The sequence below is a fragment of the Electrophorus electricus genome, chromosome 7 (genome assembly GCF_013358815.1).
Source record: "Electrophorus electricus isolate fEleEle1 chromosome 7, fEleEle1.pri, whole genome shotgun sequence".
NCBI lineage: Eukaryota > Metazoa > Chordata > Actinopteri > Gymnotiformes > Gymnotidae > Electrophorus > Electrophorus electricus.
In genome coordinates this window covers 18092354-18116219 of record NC_049541.1, presented here as the reverse complement: position 1 = coordinate 18116219, position 23866 = coordinate 18092354, and the positions used below count along the sequence as shown (strand labels likewise).

General features: G+C 40.6%; 3 protein-coding genes and 1 long non-coding RNA gene across 4 annotated transcripts in view; all 4 read left to right on the top strand.

The window, feature by feature from the left end:
- Positions 1–1473, top strand: part of LOC118241737 (antigen WC1.1-like) — a 7785-nt gene extending 6312 nt beyond the window's left edge. Inside the window, exons 13-17 of the mRNA XM_035528542.1 lie at positions 1–32; positions 136–198; positions 320–373; positions 482–544; positions 1182–1473. The exon at positions 1–32 is cut by the window's left edge and continues 31 nt beyond it. Of these exons, the coding sequence (XP_035384435.1) occupies positions 1–32; positions 136–198; positions 320–373; positions 482–544; positions 1182–1297 (328 nt within the window). The 3' untranslated portion in view covers positions 1298–1473. The remainder of the gene's footprint in view (positions 33–135; positions 199–319; positions 374–481; positions 545–1181) is intronic.
- Positions 1474–14560: 13087 nt separating this feature from the next.
- LOC113569190 lies at positions 14561–15051 on the top strand. Its single transcript, XR_004776303.1, has 3 exons — positions 14561–14578; positions 14746–14841; positions 15010–15051. It is a non-coding gene; the product is annotated as an uncharacterized LOC113569190 (long non-coding RNA).
- Positions 15052–15280: 229 nt separating this feature from the next.
- LOC118241736 (stabilin-2-like) lies at positions 15281–16104 on the top strand. Its single transcript, XM_035528541.1, has 3 exons — positions 15281–15424; positions 15615–15723; positions 15910–16104. Exons 1-3 carry the CDS (start codon positions 15306–15308, stop codon positions 16102–16104), a joined length of 423 nt encoding a protein of 140 aa, XP_035384434.1. The 5' UTR covers positions 15281–15305.
- Positions 16105–16182: 78 nt separating this feature from the next.
- Positions 16183–23785, top strand: LOC113569463 (stabilin-2). The gene is made up of 19 exons (XM_035527966.1): positions 16183–16355; positions 16514–16609; positions 16723–16768; positions 17021–17100; positions 17199–17324; positions 17508–17581; positions 18274–18345; positions 19865–19984; positions 20182–20226; positions 20363–20443; positions 20541–20687; positions 20771–20911; positions 21410–21469; positions 22087–22263; positions 22471–22560; positions 22780–22926; positions 23106–23168; positions 23407–23530; positions 23646–23785. The coding sequence occupies exons 8-19, from the start codon at positions 19898–19900 to the stop codon at positions 23648–23650; spliced, it is 1167 nt and encodes a 388-aa protein (XP_035383859.1). The 5' UTR covers positions 16183–16355; positions 16514–16609; positions 16723–16768; positions 17021–17100; positions 17199–17324; positions 17508–17581; positions 18274–18345; positions 19865–19897; the 3' UTR covers positions 23651–23785.
- Positions 23786–23866: the final 81 nt, after the last annotated feature.

Below are 23866 nucleotides of genomic sequence, written 5' to 3'. Positions count from 1 at the left end.
TACTGATGATCAGAACGCTGCTGTTGTGACAGGTATGACTAGTAATGTTACAACATTGTAGCCTCATACATGAAAGCAGTTAATGAAATAAATGCTAATGTACTGGTATTTTCCTCTATATCTCCTCTATAACAGAGGAGATGACAGAGAACTATGATGACGTTATTACCACTGGACTAAACCCAAACATTACAGCGAGTAAGATTTTATTACAAGGCCATTTATGTCAAATGGAGGCACTGAATCAGAACAATAGATTGTGTATTGTAACAAATATTTTATTGATATCAGTATCATATGTCTTCTCCTGTTGGTATAGTGGCCACACCAGAAGACTGTAATGATGCTGGAACAAACCCAAATGTTACAGAAAGTAAGTATTTTTTTTAAATGTAGAAACTGTAATTCTGTAAATATATATTTATATTATATATATTCGTTACATTTTAACATCATAATTGATCTTTGCATGTTGGTGTAGTGGACACACCAGAGAACAGTGATGACATCATCACTGCTGGACAGGACGTAGGAGGTGTAAATGGTGAGTGTCTTCCCTTGTTGTGTCCTCCACTACATTCCACCTGTATGGTGGAGTCGGTGTGTCAAATCAAGAACACAGGCAGCACAGTGAAAACATGGTCACATTAGTGATGACATGAGATGGAAATGTAATAATGTTGATGCATGACAGAGGACTCCTATTTATATATCAACTACAGTCTCCCTTCACTTATATAACAATTGCACCCATATTTATACAAGTGGAGACGATTGAGACAGTACTGGAGTTCAGTACCATCTACATCTGTCTAATTGTGTCCTACAAATGCTGCGTCTGTCTAAGTGCGATCTACAAATGATGTGTCTGGTACCTTGAATCATGCAGAGGCTTAAAAGTAAAACAGAGCTGGTTGTCATAAATGATAATAGGCTACATTTTATTCTTAAGATATTTTATTTAAGGCACAGTATTTGTACATCTTCATATATTATATTTCTTGGAAATCATGGAATTTCTTAGCACTATAGTGGTGATTAGATAAACACTGAGGCAATTTCTGTTTTCTCACTCATTAACATTTTACAAGCTGATTTAATATGTGTATAATACAAAAATAAAATATTTTCAGCTATTTTAAGATTTTAGAAAGAAAAATGTGAATGTACTCTTTTTACAGACTATGAGGACATGAAGGAGGAGCCTCAGAAAGAGATAAATCACATGACCAAGAGACCACACCAAGCGCCTTTCCTCAGGAAATTACATTTGAACTTCTTCAAACTCAAAAAATGATTTCTTTTCACAATATGGAACATTTTATACGACATTGTTTATTTCAGCTTTCAGCTGGACTCACACCCAGGTATAAAAATACCAAAGTTTCTTTCGCAGCCATGCGTCACCAATTGTTTCTCAACATTTTTAAAAATGGTAATATGTAGTACACAATCAAAGCTGAAAAGCTTTATCTCATGTATCTCACTTGTTCTTCTATTGAAATAAACACGTGATCTTTTGCAAGCTCTCCACATTTAATCATTCGGAATACTTCGCTTACGCTATTAGAGGCCTAAACTTACATTTTCAATTCTCAACAATCTTAGCAGCCTAAGAATAAACAAATTCTTAACAAAGAATAAACAAAGCCTAAGAATAAACAAATAGCCTAAATAAAACTAACGTTTATTGGAAAAGGCTCCCTATTCTTTTTAATCTGTACTACCTAGGAGTCGCATCCTAAAAATACACATTAAATAAAACATTTAACGTTTTAAAACTTGAGGAAATTATATCTTAAAGGCATTCAGTACCATTTCTAAAAATGAATTTTACAACTTCTGTGATATTTTGTAGTATTTTATGTAATCCTACATTTTTTCTTCATCTACACTTTCACACATTTCAGAATTCGGTGAGCTATGCAGTTTGAGTTTAAGATAAAAGGGAGAGTTTTGTTAATGGCACAAAAGTTACATGACGCGATTCAAATATCAGTCTTTTTTTTCTCTTCAAAACAAATAGAAAAGGAGAAATCACAAATGAAAAGCTTATTATATATCCTAAAATGAAATTAGTAATATAACCGTTTAATTAATTAATTTATAAGCGTAGTAGGGCTACATAGATTTATTTTATATTTATACTAATGATAAATTGATTATGAGTGAAAGCCAAGGACAATGTACTATTAACTTGTTACACTAGAATAAGTTATTTATTGTAGGTGTCAAAAGCATTGGTAGTGTCACACACAACACGCTTACATTTATGGTATTTAGCTGAGATAAAATTCAAATTTCTATTTTGAATTTAACAAACATAAATAAAATGGAGCCATAAAACCTACACGTACCACTGAGTATTTGTAACACCGGAGTGCCGCATGGCAGTGCAGGACGTACAGACTCCCTCGACGGAGACATTTATTAACATACGAAAAACACAACGGCACTCACATATAATGTAAACTGTTAACATGAACACACAACGATTAACATTAACGATCTGAACATTAACACAGACAACATGACCATCGTGAACGTGATCAATAACCGCCAGGGAAGCAGCGTCCCACAGCGGTGTAAGTGCACGCAGACATTAGCAGACTAACCACGTGCAGGCGCGTGCTCAGTACGAAGGAGTGGCTACAAACAAGACGATTAAGCGCCACTGCACGCGGTGGGCCGTACCAGGTGACTAGTGGGGGCTCCGTGACAGCATTTAATCAAAATGTAAAGACTTAATAACCGACTTCATTTATCATAACATAATATTCTGAGGTTTTGGCTAATATTAAGGGTAATTAAAGGCAGCCAAAGACATGCTACACTGTATGAAGTTGAAGAGTTTAGCGATTGGCATTAGGTAGTCCAGTTATCATATTAGTTTCCTCGAAGAATGTTTTTCAGAACTGAATGAATATTTTTGGCAGTAGAAAGTCTTTGGTGTGAAGAGGTTGCAATGAGCTGTGCTTCAATACGAAAATGTTTGACCCACCTCCTAACCGTTTTACTTTTTTTAATTCTTTTTTTTGTGTGTGTAGAAAAATTGTATGATTGTTGAGTAAAGATTATTACTTCAATTTGTTTATAATCATGTAGGGTAATACTGAAAAAGTATCAATAATTTTTTTTTTCAAAAGTATTCTTGACTCATTACAAGCATGTCATTTTTTCTAATTTATCTGCATAGAGGAGATTTATCTGCATAGATGGTTGTCACCTGAGTTGGTTGGCCCATTACTCATATTCTGTAAACTGTGGGTATATCTATAGAAGTATTGACACTGAAATGTTCAGATTTGAGGGCAGAAGCCAATTGCCATATATCCCTCTCTCTCTGACCTGAACAGACCTGATGTAAGATCAGTTTGTGATTTTTCATAGCATAAAGTCTGTTTTTGGAGTCATATATTCAGAGGAAACTAAAATACCTTGAAATCAACTTTTTCACTAAAAACAGTGGGGAAAGTATTGTAGTACCAGTTATTAGTTTGAACTGTTTCCTCAAATGTTGACGTCATTAACATGCCCTTTAGTGTAACTTCCTTTGTGGTGGTGGTTGTCACACTCATGATGAGGATGATGGCATGTACCATGTCAACTCAAGGTGTGTTCATGTTCCTTGACTTTATGGTGCAAATATCAATCAAACAGTTTCATTATTTCCATGGCAACATAGTCACTTCCGGGTTTTCCAGTTTTCGTCTCCGTGGTTCCGTGACTCCGCCCCTTTGTGTCCAGCTGTTCCTAGTTTGTCCCTGATTGTAGTCCCATGTAAACCCCATTCCTACATCTCTTGGTTGTCAGTCATTGTAGCTTTCTCTCTTTGTTTTGGTAAGCTTGTCTTTCATGGTTTCTGGTTAGTTCTCGTTGTCCGTGCTCATTGTGTTTCGAGTAAGATCCTGTTTGTACTCGCTCCTCTGTCTGTCTTTAGTTGGATCTCATTTGTCCTCGCTCATATCCTGTTTTATCTCGCTACTCGTTCATCGCCCTGCGCTCTATGTTTAGTTACCCTCGCTGTCTGTTGCTTTCCTTGTTTAGTTCTGTTACCTGTATCTTCGTCGTGAATAGTTTGTTTATCTTACGTAGTCCGGTTCTGTTATGCCCGCTTGTCCAAGTCTTTATGCTCATAGTTGTATTTATCATTGTGGTTCTCAGTTAGTCTTTTCTTTAGTGTGCGTGTGTGTGTGCGCGTGTGTATATTGTCGTGTCCATATTGTCGTGTCCGTTGATGCAGGAAAGAAGAGACAGGAACCAGTGCGTTACCTTGTGGCCTTTTATTAATGCAGATCTCTGGAGATGTCACTTCACAACGCAGTGCGAGTGAGATCTAAAGCATAACTTTGCAACAGACAGACTTATATTTTTCTCGCCTTGCGCCACTTCTGATTTTGTATTTTTCCATCTCAGCCGTCACCTCTGTCTGACTGTCGCGTACACATGTCTTCTTGCATAATCACACATATGCACGTCTAGGGCATTTCCTGTTATGTCTGAACATACAGTAATTATTTTATTAATTCAAGCATTAGTCCTATTCCATTCTGCACATTATTCTCTATTAGTGTAAGCTTAGCATTCATTTAATTTATGAAACCCCACAGTGTGTATATATATATATACTTTGTTGCCTAAGTCTCGCCCTCACCCTATTATCCTGTTCCTCCTATGTTTGTCTGTTTTATTCTATGTTCTGTTTTGTATTTTTTGTTTTGTCATTTACTCAGAATATATCCTAATACAGTACAGTAGGTTAGAGTCCAACATCCCATAAACTAGAATACTGTAGAAAACGGGGATCAATTCTGATACCTAGAGTACAAAATACATAAGGTCTATCTTAAACAATGATAAGTGCAATAAACAGTAAGTGCTAGAGTTTGTTAAACATAAACAATTCCCTACAATAAGTATTAATTTAGTCAGTCAATATGGGAGCAGTGTCAGTTGTCCTTTAAATATTCTGCAAATAGATGGGTCTTCAGTTTGTGTTTGAAGATTGCAAGGGACTCTGCTGTCCGGACAGCAAATGGGAGTTCATTCCACCATTTTGGAGCCAGGACAGAAAATATGAAACTTGAAGCAAGGTATTTCAAGCCAGCCATACTTGAGGTATGGATTGGGCTTTGACCACTGACCTCATGTATGAAGGGAGTGGTTCATTTTTGGCTTTGTAGACAAGCATTAAGGTTTTAAATCTGATGCATGCAGCTACTGGGAGCTAATGAAGGGAGTGCAGTAGTGGAGTAACGTGAGAACTTTGGAAGATTGAAGACCAGTCGTGCTGCTGCGTTCTGGACAAGTTGTAGAGGTTTGCTGGCTCTTAGAGGAAGACCAGTAAGTAGAGAGTTGCAGTAGTCGAGCTTTGAAATCACGAGACACTGCACAAGCACCTTGGTAGCTTCCTGTGAGAGAAAGGGCTGAGTCCTTCGTATGTTACGAAGGAGAAATCTGCAAGACTGGGTTAGATTAGAAACATGAGCTGAGATCGACATTTGGCTGTTCAAAGTTATGCCCAGGCTACAGGCAGCTTCGGATGGTGATACCAGGGAGTTCTCGAAGGAAACTGAGGTCATGGTAAGGGTTGGGAGTACCTGGGATAAACAGAAGCTCAATTTTACTGGGGTTGAGCTTCAAGTGGTGGGCTGTCATCCATGATGCAATGTCAGTCAAGCATGCTGAGATACATATCAAGACTTGCATGTCAGAGGGTGGAAAATAAATAAAATAACTGAGTGTCATCAGCATAGCAGTGATAGGAAAAACCATGAGAAGATATTACATCACCAAGAGAATGAGTATACAAAGAGAAGAGAAGGGGGCCCATTACCAAGCCTTGTGGAACACCAGTGGAGAGTCCGCACGGTTTGGATGTGGATCCTCTCCATGTCACCTGATAGGACTGAAACCATCTCCAAGCAGAGCCAGTCACACCAAGCCCGGAAAGAACAGAGAAAAGAATGTTGTGTTTCACTGTCAAAGGCTGCTGAAAGGTCTAGAAGAATCAAAACAGATAACTGTTTGGCAGCTTTAGTGGCATGAAGTTTCTCAGTCACCGCTACGAGGGCTGTTTCTGTAGAATGTGCCAGTTTGTAGCCAGAGTGATCATGCAGCTGGTTCTGGGTGAGAAAAAGAGACAATTGATTATAAACTGCTCGTTCAAGGGCTTTTGAGAGGAAAGAGAAGTGATACCGGTCTGTAGTTGGTAACGCTGGAGCTGTCAAGTGTGGCCTTTTTGAGGATTGGTACCACCCTGGCGGTTTTGAATGCAGTAGGCACATATCCAGAAGATAAGGAGTTGTTGATGATGACAGAGATGAAAGGAAGCAGATCTCTTGCGATTGTCTGGAACAGAGCAGAAGGATTCAGATCCAGCGGACAAGTAGTCAGATTGCTGGAAGTCATAAGTTGAAGAATTTCATCTGTGGAGAGGAGAAAAAGAAGTCAGAGAGTTGGATGTTGAGAAATGCACATTATTTGGAGGAGTGGGAACAGAGGAAAAGGACTGGTGGATTGCTGCAACCTTCTCCTCAAAGAAGGTGATAAAATCTTCCAGAGTAAGAGATGGGGGGGTGGGGGGGATTAAGGAGAGAAGAAAAAATTGTGAAGAGCTTGCGTGGATCAGATGATGATGATGATGATTCGAATTTCTCCCTGTAGTAGGATGACTTTGCAGATGTTACTTGCAGTGAGAACTTGGAAAGGAGAGACTTGTATGAGCTAAGATCTGAATCTATGTGAGATTTCCTCCACCTCCTCTCTCCAGTCCTTAGTTCTCTCAAGTGTTTGTTAGCCAGGGGGCAGGTGGGGAGGACTTAGCAGGTCTAAAGGAGAGAGAGCACAGAAGATTCATTGATGAGGAGAGTGTAGAAATGAAAGTGATTTGTAACTGTATCCAAAGAGAGAGAGGATAGAGAGTCAGGGTGAGGAAGGGTGGACAAAATAGTAGAAGTAAGGGAAGACAGAGTTATGGAGTGAAGATTGCGATGGAGGAAGGAGGAACATGTTGGAGAGGACTGGATGGAAAGAGAAGGAAGGGAGAGAGAGAAGGATAGAAAGTGATGGTCCGAGAGGTGGAGGGGGGTGACTGCGATGTCCGATGTTGTGGTGGTACGGGTGAAAATCAGGTCCAGAACATTGCCCGCTTTGTGAGTCGGAGGAGAGTGGGTGAGGTCAAATGCTGTCAACAGTGGAAGGATGCAGGAGGAATGCAGCTTGTCTGATGGAAGGTTGAAGTCACCAAGCAGAATGAGTGGATTTCCTTCAATGGGGAAATGACTCAGAAGGATGTCGAGCTCATCAGTGAAGTGATCTAGGGAACCTGGAGGGTGGTAGATGACAATGATAAAAAGTTTGGTGGGGAAAGACACTGTAATGGCATGAAATTCAAAAGAGGAGATGGAAAGTGTGAAGGAAAGTGGAGTGAAACGCCACTCTCGGGACATTAGTAAACCTGTGCCACCACCCCTGCCGAGACGCCTCGGAGAATGTGTAAAGGAAAAGGCAGAGAACAGGGCAGCTGGAGTCGCTGAGTTTTCAGGGGTGATCCATGTTTCTGTCAGAGCCAGGAAGTGTATGAAGTGGAGGGATGCTAATGCTGAGATGAAGGCAGCCTTCTGGACAGCAGATTGGCAGTTCCAGAGCCCTCCTGCCACCAAGATATGTGATGGTGTGAAGCGTTGAGTCAGTGAGGTTGCTGAGATTGCGTCGTCTATGATTGTGTCGAGGAGATCTGTGGGATATGTGGACAGGAATTGTCAAGCACATTTCAGATGCTTGATTTGTGGATGTATGAGATAAAGGATTGAGAATATGAGAAGATGCATGTGTCTGTAGCGGAGTCATCCTAATTTAAGTCAGTTCAATAAGTGCTGAGCCCGCCCCTCAATTCACACCTAAGGTCAGGGTGAAACCACACCTGTAGTGAGTAATCACCGCTACCAAGCAACTAACAACTAGGTTTAGACAACAAGCCTTGAATTTCACAGAATCTAAGACAAAAGTAAGTGAACTCAGAGCCTACCTTAACCAACCAGATGATAATCCAACGAGACAAACCAAAGCACAGAGTAGATAATTGTGCACTGTAGAGTCTCCCGATGTCATAACTAGTACAATCTTTGCAGGCAACATCAGACATGTGTGTCTGTAGAATTCTGTGTTGATGTGACAAACCTTTCCTCACGTCTATCCATTTAGGTATTGAAACACACGGCCAGTGATTAAAGGCAACATAGGTAATTGTGTACTGTAGAGTCTCCCGATGTAATAATGTTTCAATCTTGCAGACAATATCAGACTATGATTACATGTGTGTCTGTAAATTTCTGTGTTGAAGTGACATGCTGTTCCTGACTTTACCCTATTTAGGTATGAACACACAAGGCTCACGATTATAAGCAAAATGGGTCATTCTGCAATGTAGAGCCTCAAACTTTGCAATTTTCCTCAGAATGGTAGTGTGAATATATATTTCCATTCTGGTCAAAATCAGACAACCTATGATAGCATTTCAGTGATATGATAATGGTGCCCCTTTAATCAATGCCACATATAGTCAAAAAGTCAACATTATTTGATAATTATTTAGTTTCAGACTTTAAAGATTAAGTGCAAATTTGATATTATTAACGAATGTGTCAAAACTAAACATGTTTGAAAAGCATTGCAATTGCAAAGTTGTTTGGACTCCTGCAAAGAGTCCAAGTTTGTGTTGCCAAATTTAACTATGTAGGAGATATACTAGATTTTTTAGTATAGTGCCCCCAAGTGGCCATTTCCCTTGAAACCTGACTATGTCTTAGAGAATGCATACATGACAATACAATTCAAGTTTGATGTGGATTGACCAATGCTTAGCCTGTAAAATCTGTACTGAATCCTGATTGGCCGATGGTATCAGTCCTTTTTGGAGATATAGTTTCCCTGTTTTAGGTCCTGCTCCATACATGCATACAGATGTTATGTAGCAGTTTCACATTAGCTGGACAATCTGAATAGGTGTGATAGTTTCTTGCCTGTGATAGCGCCCCCTATTTAAGCAGGTGCACCAAAATGGTTGACTTGCCCCATATCCACTTGGGGTACATGTCTGTTAAGTTTGGTGTCATTGCATTGAAGGGTTCAATTTATTTGATTGGCATGTAGAAACTACACAGTATAGAAATCCCCAGATTTTTTTATATTTATTATACTTCAGACTCTTGTGAATGTCTGGATACCAGATTTGTGTAGGTTTGGTGAAAATCCTAGGAGTTAGTGCTCCTAAATGTGTGTGATTTTGCATATTATGCAAATTATCTCAAAATATAAGTGGGTGGAGCTTATGGCTACTTATGGCTACTTTTTGTAGACTGGAAGACTGGTAATTACCTGAAAAAATAATTTTGTCTGTGTAACGTTTGCCCGAGTGCCGCAGGGCGCAGGACAGGATGCACATACTCCCTCGACTTTGTGAAACATTTAATGACATCGAACGTATAAGACAATGGTGGCACTCACACATAACATGAACAGTGAACATAAATACACATTCAGAAGCAGTTATGTCCTGGCCTCTGACATCACACGGACAGTTCACTGTTTTTGTACCAAGTAACAAAGCTGTCAAATCAACATCTGTGAGTTCAGTCATACAGACCATTAGTCATATCATTATATACACACTACTGTTCAAATCTTTGGAATCACTGCACCAGTGTTCTCAATAATCTACTTTTTTGTGGATACGTACATAAAATTATTATAATGTGATACTAGAATTTAAAAATTCATGAATTTTCAAATAACTTTAGGAAGCACATAAATACACAAATAATTTTGTCCAGAATTATGTAGAATTGTGCAGATGACTCCAAAATGCTTCATAGACATGTATGGAGAGAATTAATAATAAAATTAATATCCAGAATACTTCACAAAGGGGTGGAAAGCAATGATCAAATCTTGAGGCAGATTATTTCAGGAGAAATTGCATTAAATTCAATTTAATGAATTATTCAATAGTTAATGACCTATAGTTCACAAAAATACTAAATGATAGTTTAGAATGACATATCTACATACATTATTTAGACCTAGATTGCATAAAGTTGCAATAATATATAGCATAAATATGGGAATCCAAATTTTTGTAGTAGTATGAATGATAAAAAACTGCAAAACACATCCATGTGCATCGTACTGTTCTGCTGCTGCAGGTGAAAACTCTGATGGCAGATGAGGCGAAGGCCCGATATCTCGTGAAGTTGCACATGGTTGCCATGGAAATGAACTCTGACACTCTGAAGAATGGAATACTCTATTATACGCTGACAGGGAAAACTGCTGAATCAGTAACTGAGGTAGAGGAGTGTGTGTGTGTGAGTGTGAGGGAGGGAGAGAGAGATAGAGAACAAAAAAGAGAGAATTGAATATTATTGAAATAGCACTCTCACTGTCTCTTTCTCTCTCTCTCTCTTTCTTTCTTTCCTAAGTCTGAGCAGGTTAAAGTCTGTATCCGTGGCAGCCGTAGGAAAGGCCTGCTTCTGGAATCCAATATTATTGCTTCGAATGGAGTGATCCACATCACTGATAAAATGATGGACACGGTCCCTCCTACTGTTATAAGTGACAGTCAGGTGCGTTCTTCAGACAAGCCAGATGCTTTTAATAATACTGACGTAAATCAGAAAATCCTTCTTTCTGAGTTATTAAGTAAAATAATACTTTTTTATAATTTGCTCTTTGAATTCAGGAAAACCTGATGAAGATTATTTCTGACAATGGAAAGTTCTCCTAACTTAAATCTCTCCTTGAGCTATCGGAAAATTGTCAGAAATGTCTACATATGCAGTAAATGCGCATGTATGAAACTCTAAGTCTGTCTCTTTGCATCAGAAAACCAACATGATGGTTATTTTGGACGAGGCAGGTCCCTACACAGTGTTTGCTCCAACAAACACCACCTTTTCTTTATTGAAGGACAGTTACCTAGACTACCTTGTGTCTGATTGGGTGGGTCTGCACTGCAAAATTTCTGCAGTATTTTATATTTAGCATCACTTAACTGGAAACAAGTTGATCTTTCCCTTTATATTTCTGTTCCTTTCATCTCTGAAGGGCAATTCAAAACTACTGGAACTGATGAGAAACCATATTGTTTCCTCTGCTCAGGTGAGTGTTTCTGCTTGGAGAATGTAGTAGGGATGTGGTGTTCCCTTCTGCATAGCATATTGAAACTTTACACATGATGCTACAAAACGTCTTTTTCTGTAATTACACTCATGTCTTATTTTCTTGCATTGACATCAGCTGAGTGTTAGCTATATCATCTCAAGTGCGCAGACTGTGTCCATGGCTAATTAAGTTCTAGTGTTTAACGTCACCCTTGTTGTGAGGACTCAAGAATTTTCATACTTCATTTCATGTAACGCTTCACCAGAAAATGCTGGCATTGCTAAAATGTATGAGAAGAAGGAGTCAGTCAACAAACACTCACATGCTGACCACCTCTAGCTGCATTTACAGTTATTCAAGTAGGAATGTGGTCTGCTACACTGTGTGATTAAACATGCTGTACCATCCAACAAACACCACAAAAATATGGAAAAGCTATTAGCTTTTTGTCTGCTCTGGCATGTCAGTTATTCCCATTTATTATTGCCATTTATTATTCAGTCATAAAAAGGCTCTGGCTGATTCTCATTCATGTTTAGGTATGTAAGTAGTGTTTGTGTTGGATGGACATTTCCCAATATGGTTTCTGCTCATAATCAGGGTCAGATTTTGATCGACGGGGTAGCAGTGGTTGAGACAGATGTTGAGGCAAAGAATGGACGTCTCTATTCGCTGGATGGGATTCTAATCCCGCCCACCATAGAACCCATCCTCCCTCATCGATGCGACGTTACTAAAATTGTTAAATATAAGGTGAGTTTTGGCCATGCATCTAGAAGTTACTTTTCATTTAAATCTGCAGAATCCCACGTCATCTAAGAAAAAAAAACTACTGTTGCTTGTTGGAGTGAGAGCTTCTACGGAAGACCATTTTCTCTTTTGTCTCCAGGGTCTGTGTGTGAGCTGTTCATCAGTCACCAGGTCTACCTGTCCAACAAGTGTCACAGTGGTAAGGAGATGCCTTCTTCATAACTTTTATTATTATATGACGACTGAAGTCATATAATTCAAAATATTTTACCCTTAACAGGTTTACAGAGGATTTACAAATACCTATTAATCATTATAGCTGCATGTTTGCCTGAGTGATGGAAAAGAGTTTAAGGTTGATTGTGTTTGAGGTTTTTAATGTCTATCTCGAGGTGCATATCTAAATTATCTGTGTATATATGCATTTCTCTCCCTTGTGGCCCTTGTGTGAAGAGCACATTTTCCAGGGGCTGTGTGTACATGAAAAAGTATCTAGGCCTGAATGTTCCTGTTCTGGGCTGCAGCCTGTATTGCTGTGAGATCCGTACTGTGAGTATGAGAACCAACACCAATCACTTCATGTGTCCCAGATCTGCTCTAGCATGCATTGCACCAGCCTTATAGGAGCTAGTCATCGAAATGTCAATTTCAACAATAATAGAATACAATACAATAACCCAAAGTTTCTGGGACTGGTGAGACTGGGTTCATTATTAGGCTTTACCTCCACAGATTCAACATGCCAACTTCTTTGTTTTATTTATAATAAGAGAAAATCCAGCCAACGCATGTGCAGTAGTTCGGTCTAACACACTTACATATACTCAGGGCACAAAGTCACACTGTCATAAAGTAAACCTCCAGTAGATAAGTTTATTCCTGAATCCTAACAATAATTACTTAAGAGCAGAGTAGATTTGTACATTATACTTTATACAGCATTTTGGGTGTTTTGTATTAAAACTGAAGCTAAAGTAGAACATGATGTCTCTCTTTCTCCATGTTGTGAAGACCCCACAATGCTGTAAAGGCTTTTTTGGATCAGACTGTTCCCCTTGCTCAGGTGGATTCACTGCTCCCTGCTCCTCTCATGGCATGGTACACACACACACACACACACACACACACACACACACACACACACACACACACACACACACACACGCGCACACTCGCACACACACACACACACACACACACACTGCACACACGCACACCCCACTTCACAACTCTCCCTTTGTTTCAGTGCTTCGAGGGTATAGATGGCAATGGCACTTGTCAGTGTGAGCCCAACTTCAAAGAGTCCCATTGCCAGTACTGTGCTGACCCCAACAAATACGGCCCATCCTGTGACCAAAGTGCCACTCCAGAAGCAACGGAGTACCCTCCCATATCCATAGATCAGATCCATCTTTATCAGCCTCGACTGTCATAAGAGCTTCAGTAATCTCCCTTCACCTCTCTTTCCTGTACCCGGGCCTGCAGGTGTGTGCAGGGCATGTGTGACAACCGCCCAGAAGCCCACGGCACGTGTAAGTCAGGCTCCTGCAAGCCAGGTTTCTCTGGGCAGCTCTGTGATAAGCACACCCAGCCCTGCGGGCCCAAGCAGCCGTGCCAAGCCCATGCCGACTGTGTCTACAGCGAAGGAGAGCTCATGTGAGTGCCCTGCGTTTGCCCCGTCCTTAATCTGCCCTTAACCCCACCCTTACACTACCGTTAACCGACTTGAGTGGTTGGAGAAGCAGGAGGGAAAGCTCCACCCTGGGACTTGGTAGTGATGTTTAAAGGCAAGTAGTTCTTTTCTTCTTTTAGTCAAGGGTTGTAATAGGTTTGGTTTCGGTTAAGATAGAAGTAAGGCTGTTTTTTTAAATTCACTTCATCATATAGTATGAAGATCTGAAGGAACACATTTTTCCAATCAGGGAGATGTGTGTTTCATTTTACTTGTGTATCTTCAAGGTGTTCAAGGTGTGTGTGTAAGGTGGGTTTCAAAGGGAATGGATTCCGGTGTGTGGAGAGCGACCCGTGTACTTCACCTCCCAACAGAGGCTGCAGTAACAACGTAGGTCAAGAATGCATTTGTGTGTGTTGGTGCGCATGTGTGTGCGTGTGTGTGTGTGAACGTGTGTGTGTTTCTGAATGTCTTTGTTCTCTCTCTCAGGCTAGGTGTATAAAAACTGGACCAGGCACCCGCAGGTGTGAGTGTCTGAAGGGGTGGAAAGAGGATGGAGATGAATGCCAGCCTGTCAATAACTGTGTGGAGCCCTCTAGAGGCGGGTGCCATCCCAACGCGTCATGCGTCCACGTAGGCCCAGGACAGGTGTGACGGGCTGCTGCTTAACTCAGACACTCAGTCCAGCACAGACTCTAGACTAAGGGCACTTGCACAGCATAATGTGTCATGGATGTTGCCTTAGAGCCACTTTTGCCTACTCTACATCAGTCCTTTGTACATCTCCATTGTTCCATCCATCCATCCATCCAGACATACATCCATCCAGACATCCAGACAATCATTCAGCCTCTGTGTTTGCTGAGCTTGTCAGTCATTCTTTCTATTTTTTTCCAGAATTACTGTATGTGCAAGAAGAATTACCGTGGCAATGGGAAAGATTGTGAGGCTATCAATCAGTGTGTAGATCAAATGGGAGGATGTCATCAGCATGTTAGTGTGAAACACACACACACACACACACACACACACACACACACACACACACACACACACACACACACACTTTCAGATGAGTTAACATCATAATAGCATTACACCATTACATGAGATGGTCATACCATTATTGTGGGAGTTAAATGATCACATTATTCCTCCAGGCTTCTTGCTTGTATGGGAATCAAGGGAGGTTTGAGTGTGTATGTCAGATGGGTTATTCAGGAGATGGGAGCATCTGCTATGGAACCCTGGCACAGGTATGACAGCAGAATACTACACGGTTTATTAGTATTTCAGTGATTTTAGATAATGCTCTGCCATATGTTAGATTTCACAGAATTTAATCACACTGAATATGAACACCTGAACACTGAGAAACATGAATATCCTCACATTAACAGGATTATTTACATTTTCTTCTAAAGGAAGTGGAAAACAATCCTGATCTGAGTGAATTCAATACGTGGTTGACTAAGTTTGTCTGTACTTTTTTGAGAATTAAGATATAAAGTCTATCTAAATTATTGATAAAAACATTTTTTTATGCAGATTGTGTTAATAATTAATATGTTCCTAAGTCACTTTTTGGAACTGATCTTTGAAGGACTGAGGCAAAGTGTATATCAGAGGTAAAGGGTAATATGTGTGCTCTGTGGGGAATTATTACGGGTGTTCTGAGTGTCTCCTCTGGAATGGGCTGCAGCGAGCAGACCTCAAGGACATGCTGACCGAAGGCCAGAACATGACTCTATTTGTGCCATCGGAACAAGCCATCGGCAACCTGAACAAAGACGACCGGGATTACTGGCTGGCCGTCAGCAACCTTCCAAGTCTGGTCAAGTGAGTTCACTATCACAGTGTAATCTGCACTAGTGTAATCTGTCACCTTGCCACATCTCTTTGGGTTGCATACACAGTTGCTCTTGGTGTAAAATCAACAGTGGTCAGTCATGAAATGCAGTGGAATGTCATATGATATTTAATGACTCTTAATGGTTGCTCATAATTGGTGTGTTCAATCTGTCCTCAGGAGTCACATGGTTTCTGGGTTCTTTGCTTTGGCTGAGCTCCGGAGTTCACCTTCTCCAGAACTAGTTTCCCTTTTGAAAAAGACACTTCCTGTTTCCTGGACCAATGAGGTAAAAAGACTGTGGGGATTCTATCATTCTATCTTTATAGTCACTCACTCACACACACACACACACACACACACACACACACACACACACACACACCAACACCTACACATTCCAAGCAATTTTATTTTAAAAAAGGCTGTAATGAAGGGGATTTTCTCACTGGGTATATTCTGTATTTTTCATTAGACCACCAGAGTGGCTGGAGCTAAAATTGTATCAGGAGACATTGTTGCCAAGAATGGATTCATTCACCTGATTGACACAGCAAGTGTTAAAAAAACCCTCAAAAATGCAGTGGAATCCTCGTACTGTTATGTAGTGGAAATGATAGACTGGTGTTTCTTTGCCAGGTTCTCATCTCTGATTGTAAGGTTTACTTGAAGTTTTGATTGGAGGGAGGTTCCCTCTCTTGTTTTCTCTCTCTCCCTCTCTGTAGGTAAGGAAGTGTTGTGAGGGCTTTTATGGTGTTAACTGTGAGAGCTGTCCAGGGCCAGAAGGCCAGCCCTGTTTTGGTAACGGTGTGTGTGTGGACGGTATTAATGGTACAGGAGCGTGTCGGTGCAACCCTGGCTTTAACGGCACAGCCTGCGAGTCCTGCCAGACGGGAAAGTACGGCATCCACTGTGACCAAGGTATTTCGCCATGGAATCTACCTTTGTAACGTACCTTTGTAATGTACAACAATGTAAGTTCCCAATACACTACAGGTAAAAGCTTGTTAAAGCTCCACATATTTCTCAGTCATATTTGTTCCCTTTTTCCCTTGTTCTCTCTTTTCCTCTCACTGCAGACTGTAAGTGTGTGAATGGTCACTGTAATGATGGTCAGGAGGGGGATGGCACCTGCGAATGTGACGTTGGATGGAGAGGAACACTCTGCTCTATAGGTGAGGAATTACACACACACACACACACATGCACACACACACACACACACACACACAAATTTAATTTCTTTTTTGTGGTGAGAAAAGAAACTTAGCTCCGTGTTTTATTTCAGCCATAACCACAGACTCATGTAAAGGGACGTGCCACACCAGTGCAAAGTAAGCGAGACCCTCTCACTCTCAGCCCCTCTCACTCCCTGATCCCTCTCACTCTCAGCCCCCTCTCACTCTCAGCCCCTCTCACTCTCAGCCCCCTCTCACTCTCAGCCCCTCTTCTCTCTGACTCCTCTCACTCTCTGAAACATCTCATGCTCATACTCCTCTTTCTGGGACCTCTAATATACCTTTATATTTGTCTTAAAATGTGCGTGTTTTGTTATAACTTTGTTTGAATGTGTGTGTGGTTTTCAGTTGTCTACTGAACGTAGCAGATAATTCATATTACTGTAGATGTGCAGCTGGTTACCAGGGCAACGGTACATACTGTACAGGTAGGTAGTGGTTTAAAGATTTGCCCCCTGTCACGTTACAAAGTGAAGTTTGAGACTCGGCTCTGTTTGTATTTGTGTATGGGTGTGTGTTTCCTCAGCGGTGAACGCTTGCGCGAAGGATAATGGCGGATGCTCCTCCAGCGCTGTGTGTAAGATAACTATCCCAGGACGCAGGAAATGTGTGTGTAACCCAGGTTATGCAGGGGGTGGAAAAGTGTGTGTGTGTAAGTCTGACATGTCTCAGTTTCAGTTGTGATGTTTCTTGAGTGTGCATGCTTGAGTGTGCATGTGTGTGTGTGTGTGTGTGTGTGTGTGTGTGTTTGGGCACTGTAATGTGCTGTTGAGGCCAGTGTACTGTCCATTCCTTTGTGCGTCATGTTGATGACTTTGGCCCTCTGATTCTCCAGCAATCAATCCATGTCTGGACGGTAGTGGAAGCTGCAGTGCCTATGCAGACTGTGTACACACAGGCCCAAACAAGGTTGGTTCCCCGACCATGTGCATGCGCATGTGCATCTGTGCTTGGTTTTCATATGTGTAACCTAGGGGTCGTAAGGGCAGCACAAAACAATCAAAACCCTGCCATTAAGCAATCTAACAAGCAGAGCATTACAGGCTAAGAACACTTGACAGTGAACATTAGACTTAAAGCTTAATGCCAAATACAACAGGGGAGTATACAAGCAGTCAATGGACAGCTAAAGAGGACTACTTAGAGGAGGAGTAAAGAACACCTCCCAGGAGGAGCAAGGAGCCAACCAAAGCAGGAGGTGTATGGTTAGGCAGAAAGACTCGAGAGGTGCCAACACCAAAGACACAAAAGACAGACGAGATCCTGACAGAATGCTAGAGTATTGCTTTTTAGTAGATTCACAACAACAACAACTATGACTACTATTACTACTACTGCTTCTACTACTACTACTACTAATACTTATTCTAATACTAAAACTAATGCTACTACTAGTACTTCTATTAATACTAATACTACTACTATTATTAATACTAATACTTCTAAAACTAATATTAACTTATGTAACAAACTTAACTTATGAACCAGGTTCTGATTCTCAGTAATGGAGGCTGCAACCCAGTTGGTTTTAAATACCTGAATTTGACTTTAATCGCAAAAATTAAGTGAAGAAATAAAAGCACTGTTCACTATGCTTTCAGACAGCATGTGTGTGCAAAGCAGGCTACTCTGGAAATGGACAGCAGTGTAATCCTATCAATTTGTGTTACAAGGTAAGAAACATTCTGGACTATGAGCCCAGCACAGCAAAACCCATTTGCCTGTAAAATGCACTCAGCAGCCTATCTTGTACTTACACTCACTAGAGATTAGTTACAGAGTGTTATCATGCACAGGAGTGTTGCTGGGGTTTTTACATGTGGAACTGAGATCCATCGACCAAAATTAACCAGTCAGCTGCAGCCTTGTAAATCATACCATTAATCAAGAGTTTAATGATGGCCAACATAAACTATGTACAGCAACCAGATATTCAGTCTCTAACTGTGCACTGGCCGTTTCTACCTTAAAGTGGCGATCAACTAACTAACTGATATTTTAGGACCTCTCCTAAAGGGTTCTGGATCATATTAAGAAGTCTGGAGTTCCCTTTGTCCAGATAGGTAGTAATGAAGACAGCTGTAATGTGGAATCCCCAGGGATCTGTTCTTGGTCCACTTTTATTTAAGCTATACATGCTCCGATTAGGCCAGTTCTACAACACAATAAGATTTCCTATCAATGTTATGCAGATGACACACACATATACACTTAGTTCTCTCACTGGATGATTATCCTAATAGACACTCTGTCTCTGTTTGTAGCACATAAATAACTGAATGACAGAATTTCCTGAAAGTAAATAAAGACAAAACAGAGGTTATGATATTTGACAACAGAGCAGAGAATCTCTAAATTGTTCCCCATCGTGAATCTAGGGATCTAAAAATGTAGTAAGAAATCTCAGCCTTAGAAAGTTCTTGGAGATCTAATAGACCCAGGACTGACCTTTACTGGCCATATCAAATGAATATTAAGAAACTATAAGGGTATTAAGAAAGGCTTAATGTTCCAACAAGACCTTGGACACTTTTGTGTGATTTTATCTCCAACCAGGTTGACTAATACCAGTTGACTAGTATATATTTTGATCACTTGCTCAAGGAGTAAAAACCCAGTAGGTCTCTGAGATCCAAGGATACAAGGCCCAGAATGTGGAGCCCAGAATTTAAACCAAACACGGAGAAGCAGCATTCATTTTTTTTTATTTTTATACATGACTGATAACTCCAAGATGAATTTAGATGTGGCCCAAATCTTTTTAAATCGAGGTTAAAAGTGTTACTGGTCATAATTGAACTCTCTGTATTAATTTATATCTGCAGCACTTTATTTTATCATTATATATTGTTCATCTTTTATTTTCATTCATTAGTTATTGCTGTGTAAATCAGATGTAACTATTTTTCACAAAAGCTTCCTGAGGTTATAGATCTCGGGATGAAAAACAATTTTATTATTTCATCATTTTATTTCATTCACTATTTTTGTGTGTTTGTCTGACGCGCTTTGAATTGGCACTGTGTATGAAAAGTGCTGTACACATAAACTTGCCTTGTTTTGCCTTCACCTAAAGTAGCTGGTGTATGTATGTAATCTGGCATCACAGGGTTTGGCATGTGTGACTGCACTGAGCCCTAACGTAATAAATGAATGTGAATAGCTGTAATCTATTCATCTGATCCTTGTCAGAAAAATGGAGGCTGCCACAAGCAAGCTATCTGTATGATGAAAGGACCAGGGGAGAGGAACTGTACCTGTCGCAAGGACTACATGGGAGATGGGATGACCTGCAAAAGTAACGTCATGCAGGTGAGAGCCAAGGAGCGTTCTCTCTCTCTCTCTCTCTCTCTCTCTCTCTCTCTCTCGCTCTCTGGCTCTCTCTCGCGCTCTCTCTCTCTCTCACGCTCTCTCTCTCTCTCTCTCTCTCTCTCTCTCACTCACACACACACAAACTCTCTGCCGTCTCATTTTCACTAACTTAAATCTGTCTCCCATTGTGCCTTCAGGAGCTCCGAAACAGAGAGCTGACAAGTTTCTTCTACAGTGTGTTAGTGAGTCTCAGTCATTCATTTGAATTGTATGATTGATGTGTTTTTTAATCATTATTTTTCTGTTTTCTTGAATCCTGTGTTACAAAATATTAGTTAATGCAGACAGGAAATAATCAGCATATGTTTATGCTTTCAGTGGTCTGATGCTTATTTCCTACAAGGACGTGGTCCATACACTGTGTTTGCTCCTAACAATAAGGCACTTAAAAAGGCAGAAGTAAGTCCAAGTGTTTGATGAAACTGCCCAGTGTGCATGTTGAATGACTGGACCAACAGTCCTCTCGGTCACGCCATAATCCTGCATCACTTTCCAGTACCAGAAGCCAGAGAATAAAGAGAGCAACGCAGCGCTGGTCCTGTACCACATCGTGTCATGCCGTATCCTGATGCCGGAGGACCTGATGCAGCCCCGTAACCTCACCACGCTCAGCGGGGAAACGCTCACCATCTCCTACTGGGAGGTCGGCATGCTGACCTCAACAGAAAAGAGCCACTTCACTCCGTGCAGTCCTACTGAGATGTATAAACTGTGCTTTGTGTGCAGGGCTCGATATATATCAATAACAAGGCCAAAGTGGTGTACAGCGATCAAGAGAGCAACAACGGGATTTTCCACGAGATCGACACGGTTCTCATCCCCCCCAGCTTCCAGAAGCTGAATGGAATGAATAAGTCTGCCAGCCTCGTAGGTGTCGGCATTTATCTTGAGACTGTCTTGCGTATGGAAGATGCAAACCACTAGTTCAGTGATATTATCATGCAGCAAAGTAAATACCCTTGAAGGTTTTGTCTCTTTTGACCAACTTTGTCAGACAAATCTCTTGATCTAATGTTAATGGTGTGAATAAATCCAGGTTTCCTCATCTATCAAATGATGCTAGGAATTATTTTGTTATTATTTATTTAAAAAAAAACTTTGAAGAAATGAGCTTTCACATAGCAAACCCCTGACCTCAGCACCTGTTATTGCCTCTTTTACAGAAGTAGCTTTAGAGGAAATTTAACTTCCACTGTTAGATTAAGTCACTTTAAACTACTGAGAGCACAGGAATGAAGTTTAGATTCCACATGTTCCCAAACATAGCAAACAACACCAGCTGTACAGGGAGTGCACTTAGAGATTTTTTCAAAAACACCAAATGACCTCTAACCTGGACTTTATTTCACCATTTATTTCTGGCAGCCTGACCTCAAAGATGTAGCAAATGAACACGGCTTCAAGACATTTTTCAAACTGTTGGAGGTGCGTACAAGTAAAATCAAATCACTTTTTTTGTTGTCACTTTAGCACAGATGTGAAAGTGAGTGAAAAGCTTGAGTAGATAGTCCCCCACAGTTTGTAAGTACACAATGTATACACATTAAATACAGAATATATACACATTAACATACACCCTTTATGCTGTGTTTCCAGAAGGTATAAATATATAAGCTGTGAAATATACAGATGTACACATTTCTATTATAGAATATATGGATTATGTTCAAATACAAGGTGTGGATAGAGTTGTACATGACATAGTTGTGTCAGTAAAGGTTTAGATGTACTAGAATTGCATGGTATGATCTGTTCAGAAATTGTCCCTGTATTGTACCATACACACGGCAGTATGGACGAGAGTGTGATGAAAGCTACAAGTCAAAGTTGGGAGTCAAGTTCATTTGTATTTGTTTGCTTGCTTTGTTTGCTTGTTTTGTTTTTATGGTTTGTTTTTATCAAATGGTTCTGGAATAAATTTTATTTTGAGCGTTCAACCATGTAAATGGACCACCCAAAGCAAAACCTTCAAAAAAAGTGTTGCTGGCTTCTGCTCTGCAGAAAACACTCCACACTTTTGTGACTTGGTCTGTTGTTGCCAGGACACGGAGGTGATGGAGCGGGTGCAGGACCGCCTCCATCAGCCTGTCACGCTCTTCCTCCCCACCGACTCCACCATGGCTGCCCTGCCTCAGGAGCAGAAGGACTTCCTGTTCGGCCTGCAGAACCGCGCCCAGCTGAAGGAGTACCTGGAGTACCATGTCCTCCATGATATGAAGGTAAGGCAGTAAGTTCATTCAGTGCAGATGGTAGCAGGCTGGACCCAGTTCAGACAGAGCTCAGGAGGACCTACGTCACTGTTTAGAGCTCCACATGCCTGCTGTGCATTGTGTTTCTGATGGAAGTTCCAGCCATAGAGGAAACTGAAGCTTGTGCCCTTGTAATCCTGGGTATATATGCAATTATTTTGTATGTGTCTTGTTTAGATGCAGTCTGCAGAAATGATTCATTTCAGTTCAATGAAGACCCTTCAGGGTTCTGACGTCTCTGTGAGCTGCGTCGGAGAGGACAAAATAGTGAGTGATGGAAAAGTCTTGGACTCAGGAGAGGAGCTTCAGGAGAGCAAGGACCAATCAGGGAACAGAGAGCACTTTCCAATCTGTAGTTCAGTGTTGTGCTGTGTGTGAACTTGGGCCCTTCATCTTAAACAAGCCATGCTGAAAAGGATTGAATGTTATTTCTAAAGTTAAGTTACTTTACCATACTTAATATTATTGATATCACTCACTTTTTAGGGTGAACTGTACATCAGTGACAAAAGTTGTCGGATTGTAAAGAGGAACCTAAAGTTCAATGGAGGCTTGGTTTATGGTATTGACTGCTTGTTAACACCTCCCAGCCTTGGGGGGCGCTGTGATCAGAAGGACACTGTAGACATCACAGTAAGTTCCACATAATTCCGATCTATGCTGACAAAATCCTCTACTGATATGCAGCATGCATATTATATGCAAATTATATAAATTACATACTCCCTATTTTAAAAATGTTTTTTAGCTATGCTGCACTCTCATTTTGTATTATATATAGATTATATAAATGGTTTCTTTTCCTGTGGTAGATGCCTTGCAGATATTGTGCTGTTACAGTGTCATCTGATTGCCCTTCAATAAGTAAACCAAAGGTATGTTTTCTCTAATCACAAATCCATGCCCATTTCACTATGTACACATAAATGACTACCTTTCTAAAAAATCATAAATGCTTCATCCAACTCATACAAACACTATGTGAAAGATATTACATTTGTTTTATATGTATTTTTCCATGAAGATCTCTCATTTGAGTATGTTCCTGTAGTTACCTTAAGGCTAATCATTTCTATATGTTACATTTTATTTTAACATGTTTTTGGAATGCAGTCTATACAGAGGTGCGACCTGCCCAGATGCTTCTCATCTGTGAATGCTGGATGTCAGTCTGTGTGCACCATGGTCATATGGAAGCCCAAGTGCTGCTCAGGTTACTATGGCAGAGATTGTCTCGGTACAGTAGTCCAGACTTCATTCACATTTTACTACAACTCACTAATCATGTTGTTAATGGCAGCTATATATTTTTTATATGCTGTGTGTGTGTGTGTGTGTTTGTAAAACCCCAGAATAAGAAGAAGTGTGAGTGTAAGCCTAACTACATTGGTGATGGTCTGGAGTGTGAGCTGAAGGTGCTTCCAGTGAATCGCTGCATGCAGGATAACGGCCAGTGTCACTCTGACGCTCAGTGCACTGACCTGCACTACCAGGGTGAGAGTTTCAGCCTCTCTCTGTGTAACTGGAATGTCCTAATATACAATAGATTTGGTAAGTGATTGGACAGTAGCAC